The sequence below is a fragment of the Eschrichtius robustus genome, chromosome 13 (assembly GCF_028021215.1).
Source record: "Eschrichtius robustus isolate mEscRob2 chromosome 13, mEscRob2.pri, whole genome shotgun sequence".
In the NCBI taxonomy this organism is placed as follows: Eukaryota; Metazoa; Chordata; class Mammalia; order Artiodactyla; family Eschrichtiidae; genus Eschrichtius; species Eschrichtius robustus.
The window spans coordinates 96,231,284-96,243,525 of NC_090836.1; the positions used below are offsets into that span (position 1 = coordinate 96,231,284).

A 12,242-nucleotide genomic window follows, 5' to 3' on the forward strand; every position below is an offset into this window, starting at 1 on the left:
ACCACCACGGAGTTGACATCCAAATCAAAAGAAGGATCAGCAATCTTTGGCCATTCACTAATAACTCTGTATTGAGCACCTACTGTGTGCAAGGCACCGTGCTAAGCGCTGGGACCTCTGGGTCTCGCTCTCACCGTTGTTAGTCTAAGAGAGGGACTGGGGCTGGGAGTCGCGGCGGTGGGTTGGGGAGGGGCAGGAATCTTGCCTGTTACAGGCAGAAGAGAGGGACGGGGAGACGGGCTGGGCGGCCCCTTTAAAAGGCGGGGCCTGGCGAGCGGAACTGCGGGGCGTCTCTGAGGGGCACTTCCGGGAGGCTGGAAGCGCTACACCCGGAAGTGTCAGGTGAGAGGGAGCCGCGCCGCCGAGGCCTCACCGCTATGGGCCGCAACAAGAAGAAGAAGCGAGATGGCGACGGCCGGCGGCCGCGGCTCATTTTGAGCTTCGACGAGGAGAAGCGGCGGTGAGTGTCAAGGCTGGACCGTATCCTCTTCGGGCCGCCGGGCAAGGCTAAGGCCAGCTCCGCTGGCACACGCTCACGCGGAGGGCCCTTCCGGTCCCGCCCTCTGGGCGTGGTGCGAAGCTCCCGCGGAAGGAAGCGGGCGCTCTGGGGGCCCTGCCCAGAGGAATGGAGTCGTCCGCCCCGCCCTTACTTCTCTTTTCGGCTCCCCAACCAGCCCAGCGCTGCTGTACGCGCCGCCCGAGAGCGGGGAGCTCGGGTCTCCGAGCGGTGGCTTCGACCTCCCTAGCCCAGCCCGGCGGCCCCGCACACAGCCGACTCAGCTGTTTTTGATGACCGATGAGTGAATAAAATGAGTGGCTTAAATTCATTTATTCACCGGGCGATTACTAAGCTCCTTCGGGGTGTGCGCGCCAGGCCTCGGGATCCCTGAGTCGGACCCCTAAGCCTTAGCATCCGGCCCATCACATGTCCCCCACTCAGAGTGCCACCTGGGCATATGGTAGTGGGTCAGCGAAAAGCCTAGCGTTGGGCCGCGGAACAGATGGGAATGGTGCAGCAGGCTCTAGAGAGATGAGAGGGGCTGAGATCAGATAGGGGGAGGGAGGGAAATGCTGAAGCATCATCAAGAAACTCAGGATGGGACTTCCCTGGTGGCGCAGTGGTTAAGAATCCGCCTGCCAATGCAGAGGACATGGGTTCGAGCCCTGGTTCGGGAAGATCCCACATTCCGCGGAGCAACTAAGCCCGTGAGCCACAACCACTGAGCCTGCGCTCTGGAGCCCGCGAGCCACAACTACTGAGCCTGCGTGCCACAACTACTGAAACCCATGCACCTAGAGCCCGTGCTGCACAACAAGAGAAGCCACTGCAATGAGAAGCCCACGCACCGCAACGAAGAGTAGCCCCCACTCGCCGCAACTAGAGAAAGCCCGCGCGCAGCAACGAAGACCCAATGCAGTCAAAAATAACAAACAAATAAAAAAAACTCAGGGTGGCATCAACACAACTTACAGATGAGTCCAGGGGCGGGGTCCTGGGCAAATGGGGGGTTGGTCCAATGGAAAGTTCGTGGAGGTCTGGGTGAGGGTGGCCTTGAAAGCCCCACTAGAAGTGGCTTAATTCACTGAGTAATGGAGTTTGCCAGAGAAGAAGGGACCCTCACCTGTTCTAGGTTCAAAGGCCCTCAGCCTGTGCCCACCACCTGGCCCTGTTGCTGGCAGCTGAGAGCCCTGGAGGGTAGTGAGTGGAGAGAGGCAGCATCTCCCTCTCTTTCCCTAACCTTACACTCTCTGTGATCTTGGGCAAGTAACCTTGCCTCTCTGTGCCTCAGTGTCTCCCATCTGTAAAATGGGGATGGGTACCTACTACGCAGGTTGCTGTGAGGATTACATGAGTTAACATGTACATTTTTGGAATGGTGCTTGGCACATGGTGAGTGCAGTATTAGGTGTTTTGTTTTTTTTTTCTCTCTTTCTGGAGCAAGCCCTTCTTTCCTTGTATCCTGACTTTCTTTCTTGCCTTTCCGCTGTAGGGAGTACCTGACAGGCTTCCACAAGCGGAAGGTGGAGCGGAAGAAGGCAGCCATTGAGGAGATCAAGAAGCGGCTCAAGCAGGAGCAGAAGAAGCTCCGGGAGGAGGTGCAGAGGGAGAGGGCGGGAGGGTGTCTCTGACTCCCAGGGGACTTGCAGCCTCGATGGCCCGAAAAGGGACACCTGCAGGGATGAGGGGAGGTGTGGGCAGGCCTGGGGAGCAGTTTATACAGATAGAGACGCCGTGGGCCCAGGTCTGGGGAAGGTTTAAGGTGAGATCTCCTTGTCTTTCTCTTCAAGCCATGGTCTTACTCACCCTGGAGGTGAGCAGTGCCTCTGCCTGAGGTTGAGCTGAGAGGCCATACTCACCATGTTCCCTTCCCTTTGGTTTCAGCGCCACCAGGAATACTTGAAGATGCTGGCAGAGAGAGAGGAGGCGCTGGGTAATCCCATCCTTGGCCTGTCCTGGAGAATAGCCAACAGGCTGAGTTTATTTATTCCTTGGTGGGTGGGAGCGGAGGGGTGTGAGGGCTGCACAGAAGCTGACATCCCTTGCTTTAGGGGTCTTGGTGGTGACCTGGCAGCCAGGGGTAGTCCTCAGCTGTCTCTAAATATCTGGATCAGAGACCAGGAGGAGATCCAAACCTCTTGGTAAACCGATCGTGAGCAGAAAGGCCAGCTTCTGAGGCCTGGAGGGACTGGGGGTGGAGGGGTAGGGGAAGCAGCAGCTCCTGGTGTGGCTCCAGCTTTGTCCTGGGGGGGACCAGGGGGTCTGAGGTCTCCTTGGAGCATGAAGGGAAGAGTTGGGGGTCATTTACAGCATTTGCAGGCCACTCTCTGGAGCTGGGGACTTCCTGGATGCCCTCCGATAGAGCAGGGGGGCCACTGCACTCCAGGGCTGGGGGCAGGGGGCGGTGGCTGGAGCCTGCTTACTTGTGCCCTGGGGCTGAGGCCTGGCTCTGTGCCCACCTGCACAGAGGAGGCGGACGAACTGGACCGGCTGGTGACAGCAAAGACAGAGCCGGTGCAGTACGACCACCTCAACCACACGGTCACCGTGACCACCATCAGCAACCTGGACTTCTCAGCGGCCCGGCTGCTCGGACTGCCCCCGCCTGAGGTGGGTCTCCCTCGCAGCCCCAGGGAAGAAGGGACACAGGGGCAGCCTGGCTGGCCAGGGGGTCACTAAGTGCGGGTGCATGTCATGGGATTCCAGTGTGAGGGCCTCTTTCCTCTGGGGCACCCTCCAGGGCCTGGACAAAAGCCCCGAGCCTGGGGCTTCAGAGGCCGGCTCCACCACTAGTGGCTGTGGGAACCTGGGCAGGTCTCTCTGCCTTGTCTGCTTCCCTTCACCACTACCTTGGGGTCACTGACGATAGCAGCTGCCTCGTGGGGTTGCTGTGGAGGATAAAAGTGGTTGATCCACTAGAAGCACTTGAGAGAGCAGTGATCACTCCCACTGCACGGTATGTCTCTGTGCCCTGACCTGTGGGGTGTGAGTCATAACAAGTTCCAACCAGCATTTCTTTTTTTAAAGAAAAGGAACACAATATCGTTGAAAATATCAGAAAGCATCACAGCAAGTGCTGCCTTATGAAACGTTTGTTTCAGTTAAACTTGTGTTTGGGTCGCCTAGGGGTTTATATGCGTGTGCACGTACAGTCACCAAGTAAACCACATCCCCGAGCATGGGTTACGGTGTCCTTGAGTTCGAGGGCCACTGCTTTATCACATCCTTTCTGAGCTCACACTCACCTTGCATCTGGTGCTCTTTCTTCTGTAAGGTCTGATGCAAAGACCAGTCTCGTCCCCATCTTAGAGTTCGTTCATTTGTGAGTGTTTGAGTGTGTTCACTGTAGGCTGTGGCGGTGGAGGACTTTGGAATCCAGCTCTGCCCGTGTCATCCCTGCTTTAGGGCACACGTGGCCTTTCCGCCCACGGCCTTCTGTGAGCCCCAACCCCGGTGAGGGAGGCGGCAGGTCATGCGCCCGCGCGACAGAGCCGCAACTGCTCAGGGTGCCCAGGCCCCCCGATCCAGCGCTCCCTGTGACGGTCCTTGTCCTGCGCTTCTTTAGCAAGGGCCCGGGCCCAGGTCTGAGGAGGACGCGTCATCCGTGGAGAAGCCGACCAGAGCCTTACCCAGGAAGTCCAGAGACCCTCTGCTGTCCCAGCGGTGAGCCCTGGCCTGTCCTCCCCTGTGGGCCTGCTGCTATGGCTGGCGTTGTGAGGGCGGCCTGTGGTGGGTGGTGTGGGGCCCATGTGGGGCCCTGGGCAGCGCTCTGCTCTGCTTGTCAAGTGGTCCTCGGCCTCCCTCACTGCCCCCCACCTCCAACCCCTGAGAATGTCTGACCCTGGGTACCCTTAGTGCCTGGGGTAAGGGCCTCTCTTGCCGTGAGCTGAGGAGCTGGCAGGCCCTCTGGGGACAGAGCATGCTGCCTTTGGAATGGCGTCCATGGCCTGTCCTGACTTCCCCTCCATGAGCTGGGCTGTCAGTCCCCCCCTGCCCAAACTTCCACCCGCACCCTGTTCCCCAGGGTAGACTGAGGCCCGAGCCTCACCAGCCTTCCGCCCTCCCACAGGATCTCCTCTCTCACGGCCTCGCTGCACGCGCACAAATGCAAGAAGGTCAAGAGGAAACATCCCAGCCGGGCCCAGAACTCCACCAAGAAGCCCCCAAGCGCCACTCGTACCAGTAAGACCCAGCGCCGCCGGCTGACAGGCCAAGCCCGGCACAGCGGGGAGTGAGCCCTGAGACCCAGGCCGTGCCCCAGCCTTGGCTGCAAGGGCCTGTCCTGTCCCAGCTTGGCTGTCCCGTAAGCCAGCCTGCACCCAGGCGCTGACTCCCCGGCCCAAACTTGGGAGGCCAGCACCTCTCCGGCCTGGGGCTTGGACTCCAGCCAACGCAGGCGGCTGAGAGCTGGCCTCCGCCGGGGGAGCCTCCAGGGCCACGCTTGGGGCATCTTCCCAAATGTATACCCCACCGAACCTTGATTACACGTGTGAACGTAGGCGCACGTGTGGTCGGTTTGTCCCTGGCCCCAAGGCCACGCGCCGAGGGCAGGCGTTTGGGGTGGAGGGAGTTGCTGGGGTATGGGTCATCCTCACTGTCCAGCAGCCCCCCCTATGGGCACGAAGCGGTAGTGCTAGGTCCGGGCCCCAACCCGGGTGAAGGCCAGCGCCACCGCTGGTAGGAGCCAGGGTCTCCCTGCTGCTCTGGAACCTGGGCCGGTGGGTGAGCAGGGCTGGGCTCTGCCTTTTCCTGGCTGGGACTTTTTGCCTCTTCCTTCTCCTTGGCCTTGTTGGCCTCCTTAGCGGACGTTGAAGGGGTGGAGACGGGGGAGTCCCGGAGTGTTCCTCCCCCCCCAAACTTGGGCAGCTTCCCCAGGCTTCCAGCAGCCCCCAGACAGAGCTCAACAAAGAAGGAACGATTAGTCCCTTGTAAAGAAAATACATCTCCACTCGCCTGAAAGCCTGGCCCTTTCAGAGCAGGCCCCTCTCGAGGCCGGCTGGTGCTCGGTGAGGCCTGCTGCTTTTTCACATTCTTTCAGGGAGACCTTCAGGTGCGGCTTCAGAGCCGATGGAAACCAGCCTGTTAGTGACCCACGCCACTCACACTCCCCGCTCTTCTCCTGACCGAGCTGGGCTGGTGGCAGAATCCAGGTCCAGCTGCGTCAGGTGGATGCGATGCCGGTGAGGACAGCCGGAGCATCTGTTCTGGAGACTGTCAGACCCCACTTGCGCTGACTGGTTCCTGTGACTCTGGGCCAGGGCACAGGAATTTCAGGTTGCGCCCTGATTAGCGGAGCTGTGTCGGGCCCTGACACTAGGACTGCAAAGGCGAGACACATGAGCTCTAGGCCCCTGTGCAGCTGATGGGCTAGTAAGTGTGTGTGCGGGGAGCGCAGGTTCTGCTCAGCCCTGGGGCGTGGGGGGGCTCCTGGAGGAGGGGAGCAGGGATCGGGGGCCCGCAGAGCCAGGCTTCCCCTCCACTCACCCCGTGGAGGGACTCCCAGGAGCAGCCCTGGCCCTGCACTGGGCAGGCGTTCTCCCCTGTCACCATCAACCCACCGTCTGGTGCTGGCTGGTGCGGGTCTGAAGGCCACACCTGGCCGTGGGAACGCGAAGCTCAGGGCTTGTGGCTGGGAGGCCCGGTGACCTGGCTTCTTGGCTCCTTCCTGCTCTCCCTGCTGCCTTCCTGTTGTCCTCCCCGTGCTTGGGGTGGGGCGACTTGCCCCGTTTGGCTGCCTCTATCCAGGGCAGAGGGCAGGGCTTGTACAAGCTGTCCAGGTGGTTCTGGTACTTGACCCGGAGCAGTGAGTCTCTCCCTCACAGCCCCTTGTGATCAGGAGCAGAGATGAGCCTGGGGGATTAGCACACACAGCCGGGCTGGGGTTTGAGTCCTGGCTCAGCCGCTGGCCCACTGTGTGAGCTCCTCACTGCTGACTTCACTGAGACTGTTTCCCCACGTGTGAGATGTCATAAGACACCTATCTCGCAGGCCTGCCTGGAGGCTGAAGGGAGACCACGTGCATGAACCGCTTCCCACGGCTCCTGACTTTCCCAGGTGTGCCTTCCGTGTGTGCGCGGCTGCTGCTGAGACACCGTACCGGGCTCTCTTCTTCATCCCCAATGGCATAGGATGTTTTACAACTTACACCTACATTTGTAATGTTTACTAGTATTAAGTTCTCATCCACTCTCTCCCACGTGTGCCCTCGGAAACCAGCAGACCAAGGAGATTGAATCATGGTAATTTTTGCCAATCCTAAGATTGAAAGTGATAGAGTCAGAACTCTCTGGAGAACTTGTCTTTTCTCTCCACGTTCTACCTGGATTCTTCCTGTTGCTCCCCATCCTGTGGGCCCTGTGGTTTGGGACCTCTAGGAGCTTAATCAGGAAAGATTAGATTTAGCTACATATAATATGAAACAAGAATTTAAAATAACTGGCTTATGTAAGAGAGGAATTCTCAGGTTAACAAAAATGGAAGTTAGCTAGTCTGGAGTGGAGATGGCAGGCTTTTAGCTTTTTGTTTTGTGCCATTTTCTTTTTTTTTTTTTTTAGTTAATTTATTTATTTATTTTTGGCTGTGTTGGGTCTTCGTTTCTGTGCGAGGGCTTTCTCCAGTTGCAGCGAGCGGGGGCCACTCTTCATCGCGGTGCGCGGGCCTCTCACTGTCGCGGCCTCTCCTGTTGCGGAGCACAGGCTCCAGACGTGCAGGCGCAGTAGTTGTGGCTCACGGGCTTAGTTGCTCCGCGGCATGTGGGATCTTCCCAGACCAGGGCTCGAACCCGTGTCCCCTGCATTGGCAGGCAGATTCTTAACCACTGCACCTCCAGGGAAGCCCTTGTGCCATTTTCAATACATGGGTTCCACCTCGTGGTCCAAGATGGCTGCCTGAGCTTCAGCCATCATATCTGCCTCTCAGCTGCAGGAAGGAGGAAGGGATGAATGTCAGGGCCCTCCTTTTAGGAACACTTGATGCTTGTGCTATTAGGCAGGTGGCAAAGGCTTAGGGCAGGAGGAAGAGGGAGCTCCTAGTTGCAGGGAAGGCTGGGGTCCGTGGTCTGTTCTGGAGAACCGTGTACCCACTAAGAATTGGGGATTGCGTTACTAATGGGAGAATTGGCATTGGGGTGCAAGCAGCAGATTCTCACACAGGAGCCAAATACGTAAAGGGCTGTCCAGAGGGGATCCAACTGTGGAACTAAAGCCATAGCAGACGCTCATCCAGATGTTCCTGTTACCGCACTGAACTTCCCAGATGGGTCAGGCCTGTGCTAGTAAAAGAAGGAGCAATGGCCATGGTTACTGGGAGCCAGGCCTCAGCTCAGTAGAGGAAAGAACTCTCCTAGTAGGATCCATTTTGGGGTGGCCTGATTCTCCCCCGGGGGCTGAGGTGAGCAGGCCGGGTGGAGCTGCCCGCCAGCATCTGAAACTGAGGAGGAGAAGGATCTGATGTTAAGCCTCAGCTTCCTTCCTCTCCAAAATCCCCTTGACCTTGATGTTCCCTAGGCTTGAGCTGTTGCTTTCCCTTTAGCTGTGTGGAGGGCTCTGGGGAGGGGTTCCCAATTCATCCTGAGCTTGGAGGGCTCACTGCCTGCTCTTTTGTGAGCAGGTCCATCTTAGAAAAGCCCTCCTGGGACTTTGTTGGTGGTGCAGTGGTGGTTAGGACTCCGTGCTCCCAATGCAGGAGGCCCGGTTCAATCCCTGGTCGGGGAACTAGATCCTGAACGCTGCAACAAAACTAAAAGATCCCACTTGCTGCAACAAAGACCCGGCGCAGCCAAATAATTATTAAAGAAAAAGAAAAGCCGTCCTGTTCTGAGCAAACATCTGCCTCCTCCAGATGCCGGAGAAGCCCTTTAGGTGTTTGCACTCTGCCCTCCACCTTTCTCAGTCTCCTCGGCTCTGAGCTGCCTCCTCTGGGAAGCCTTCCTTGACACCTGGCAATCAGTCATTTCTCCACCTGGGCTCCCGGGATACTTTGCGTTTCTTTCTTTTAAACACTGAACATATTATAACCTGGTTACCTCTTTCCCCCCAGCCAGGCCCTGAGCTTTCTGAATGGGAAGTTGTGTCGGTCATTTCTGTGTTTCTGCTCTTGAAACAGGACCTGAATCACTGTAGGTTTTTGGCCAGTCCTGGCTGGAATACACTGGACCCATTCCCCCTCCTCACAGGTGTTCCCACGTAACCCTTGAAATAATCTTTTTGAGATTTTCTTGGCCCTAGTGCCATGCTTTCCTGTCTGCAAGTTTCCGAATCTAGTTTTTTCTCCTCATCGCCACAACCATCTCCCATGGGCCCTTGCTGAAACCTTCCCTGTCCAGTGAGCTTTGCCCTTTCCCTTCCCCCTTAGTCACCATGATTGGCAAATAACCAAAAGAAGGAGGATGGAAAACAAATTTATCAAGTACCTCCAATGTGCCAGTGATGACATTAACTCAACAACAGCACTGTGAAGTGGGTACTAGCTCCATTCGACGGTTGAGAAAACTGAGTCTCAGGTTAAGTTACATCAAAAGTTACCCCGTTATAGATAATAAGACATGACCCTCACGTCTCATGAGGGAGACAAGACACATGGAGATCACCCTGGAGGTCGGTTCAATAAAGTATAGGCCCAGGGGGGCACAGAACAGAGAGGAGGTGACATTGAAAGGAGTCTTGGAAGATGGCTTGGCCAGGTGGATGGGAGAGGGAATGGGCAGGCAGAGAGCCCTTGGTGAGCAAAGGTGGGGGAGGGGTGGTCAGAGGAGAGGAGAAAGCTGCAGAGGCCGGCAGGGACCAGACCCTTAAGGGCCTCAGATACTGAGCTAAGGATCTGGACCCTTATCTTGGGGCAGCGGGAGCCTCCGATGCAGGAGTGGGGGTTGAGCCTGGGGAGAGTCAGAGTCAGGGATTCATTTGAGAGAAATCTCCCTGGTGGCAGTGTCAGGGTGCATCAGGGAGACTAGAAGCTCCAAGACCCTCCAGCAATAATCCAGGGGAGAGGTGGGCAGACCCTCCTCTCATGCAGGCAGCACTTGCTCTCTCACCAAGTGTTTACTGAGCACCGGTAGGGAAGTGCTTAGTAAAGCACCAGTATTAGGTGCTTAGCACTGGGGATACACTGGTGAGTGAGACAGGGTGGTCTGTGCCCTCCAGGGATTTACATTCCCTGAGCTGTTTCTATAGGGACAGAGAGGAGGAGAGATAATAACATTTATTGAGCACTCACTGTATACCAGTCACTCTTTACCTGGTTTAACTCACTGAGTTCTCACCATAACCCCACAGGGTAGGTAATTCCATTAAGCCCATTTTGCAGGTGAGGCACATTGAGATGCCCCCCAACCCTACGCTGATGTCCTCCAGGACACTGTTTTAGCTGAGTTCTAACTGATCACTGTCTCTCAGTTGGAGCTGGGATTTAAGCTGAGGGTCTTCTCTAGCTGGGCACATGTACATTTCCAGGGAAGGATCAAGAAGGTAGATATACCCAAGCCATGGGTCCTTCCGCAAAGAAATAAGTCACACCCTAGATACCTATGTTAACACTGCTGGACTAGCTGAACAAACCCAAAGAAACGGGAGACGGAGATCCAGGATCTTACCTCCAGGGGGCGCCACTCACATGGTCGACAATGTGAAAGACACCCCAGGAACAGCGGGAGTCTTGCACAGGATCCTGGCAGAGTGAGCCCTCACTTAAGGCTGGGGAAGCCAGGGAGGGCTTCCTGGAGGGGGTGGGCATTGAAGCCATCACTAAAGGATGAAAATCTGATTTACCATTTCAGAGACACTGCATAAAAGAGAAGTCCTGAGGATTAGTTTGGTTTGACTCACACAATGTTTAAAAACAATTTGACTTAGCCATATTTAAAATTTTTTGAGGTTTTATATAAAAGTTCAGATTTCCAGCTTCTCCAGCTTCTGCAGGCTTTGGATCACCACTTTACAGGGTAGGTAGCTTTGGGCTGGAGCCAGCCCTGATGACTGCTTTAGAGACTCATACCTTCCAGCCCCTGCTCCACTGGTTCACAGCCCCCTGCATCTCTACCTTGCCTGCCCAGACCATGTGACACTCCAACAGGCCTGTGAGCCCAGAGGCCTGGGATGACCCTTCCCGCTTGATCAGGGAGGAAACTGAGGCTCAGGGGGGTAGAGTGGGATTAGAACTGTCACTTATTGTTCTGCTTTCCCAAATCTCTGAAGAGGTATGTCTGCGCCGAGGGGAAGGGCATGAGCCAAGGGGTGGAGGTGAGCAGGCACAAACTCTTCAGGGAGCAGAAAGGGGAATGGGAGGCTGGGGCTAAATGGTGACAAGTGGTGACGCTGCCCTGCCTGCCACCATTATGCCCTGAGCCATCCCGCAGAACTCAAGAGTGTGTTTTCAGACCAGGCACTGTCATTGAGGGGCTGGGTGGCTTTGGGCAACTTGCTTGAGTCTTGAGTTTCCCATCTATACAATGGGGTTGTAGCTGCCCTTCCCATCACAGGGATGAAAGTACCACTGTCCCCCCCAGGAGGGGGCTTCCTCCAACCGACCCCTTCACTCATCTCAACACACCCTTGGCTCACTGGCCCCCTTCAGGACCCTGGCTGCTGCCCAACCCCAATCCCCCCACCCCAACTGTTTTCCCTGCCCTGGAGGAATGCAGCCAGGCGGCTCCAGAGCTGCGGAGAGCACTGAGGACAGCCCACCAATCCTGCCCACTGACTCTCCCCCTCACCTCCTTATTCTTTCCCCTCAGCCTGAAATGCTTTCCCCAGGACCTGCAGGCTCACTGCCACGTCTTCTCCAGGTTTTTGCTCAAAGGTCGCCATCTCAGAGAGGCCATCGCTGACCACCTTATTTATTTATTTTTTAATGTTTAACATTTTCTAAATATTTATTTTTGGCTTTTTGTAACGTTAAATAAATAGAGCCATTGGAATTGTTTTATTGACTAAATATATATGTGTATATATATGAGATCCAGCTGTAAATACTTCCTGACCACCTTATTTAAAAAGTAATGCTCTCCCCACACCAGCCACTTCCAACCCCCCGACCCCTTCATTTTTCTCCTTAGCACCTATCACCAGCCGACATACTCCATATATTGCTTCTTTATCTTGTTTGGGATCTGTTTGTCTCCACTAGAATGTAAGTGCCACAAAAATAGGAGGTTTGCTCGTTTGTTCACTGATGTGTCTTCAGCACACACAATGGACAAAGTAGGGGCTCTGTAAGTATTGAATGAATTGAAGTGTCAGGAGTGCCACGCTGAGTTGGTTCCAGATTTTACTGGTTGGTGGGGGCTAGAGAGCTGGGGCCATACCCTGAGTTTCAAACTCAAACCAAGCACCCACCCACCCCCTGGCTCAGAGAGGTCAAGTAACTTTCTCAAGATCCCACGGCCTCACTACAAGTGCTAGAGCCTCCCTGCTCCCTGTTTTGCTTATAGTAATTGGGACTGAGCAGAAAGATCATTATCCTTGTTACGAAGGTGTGCTTTCACCCACTCCGTCCTGTGCCAGGATGACCTGTTCAGGGGTCTGTCTCTCCCCCTGGTCAGTGGGTTTCCCCTCTCAGAAGGAGCCACGTTTTATTCATGTTACCATATCCCTGGTGCCCAGCACAGGCCTGGCATGTACCAGGTACCTGTGAATGTCTGAGTGAACTAGTGAATGAAGATGCTCTGTATTGGCCAGTGGAGTCCAGACACACCAGGGTTTTAGTCTTGGCTCTGCCACTTACTACCTGGGTGACACTGGCGAATTAG

At 55.8% G+C, this 12,242-nt stretch overlaps 1 protein-coding gene across 7 annotated transcripts; it reads left to right on the plus strand.

Annotated features, from left to right (window-relative positions):
• The first annotated feature begins 322 nt into the window (after positions 1-322).
• NOL12 (nucleolar protein 12) lies at positions 323-11,397 on the plus strand. 7 transcript variants are annotated; one of them, XR_011075978.1, is made up of 9 exons: positions 323-460; positions 1,992-2,097; positions 2,384-2,432; positions 2,967-3,109; positions 4,065-4,162; positions 4,569-4,681; positions 5,538-5,869; positions 6,488-6,553; positions 11,229-11,395. XR_011075978.1 is itself a non-coding variant. In XM_068560790.1 (8 exons), the coding sequence occupies exons 1-7, from the start codon at positions 378-380 to the stop codon at positions 6,502-6,504; spliced, it is 609 nt and encodes a 202-aa protein (XP_068416891.1). In that variant the 5' UTR covers positions 323-377; the 3' UTR covers positions 6,505-6,553; positions 11,229-11,390. The 7 variants fall into 7 exon arrangements, 5 of the variants coding, with proteins under 5 accessions (XP_068416891.1, XP_068416892.1, XP_068416890.1 ...); XR_011075979.1 differs by lacking the exon at positions 323-460 and adding an exon at positions 594-1,891 and having other exon boundaries at positions 11,229-11,397; XM_068560790.1 differs by lacking the exon at positions 5,538-5,869 and having other exon boundaries at positions 11,229-11,390.
• Positions 11,398-12,242: the final 845 nt, after the last annotated feature.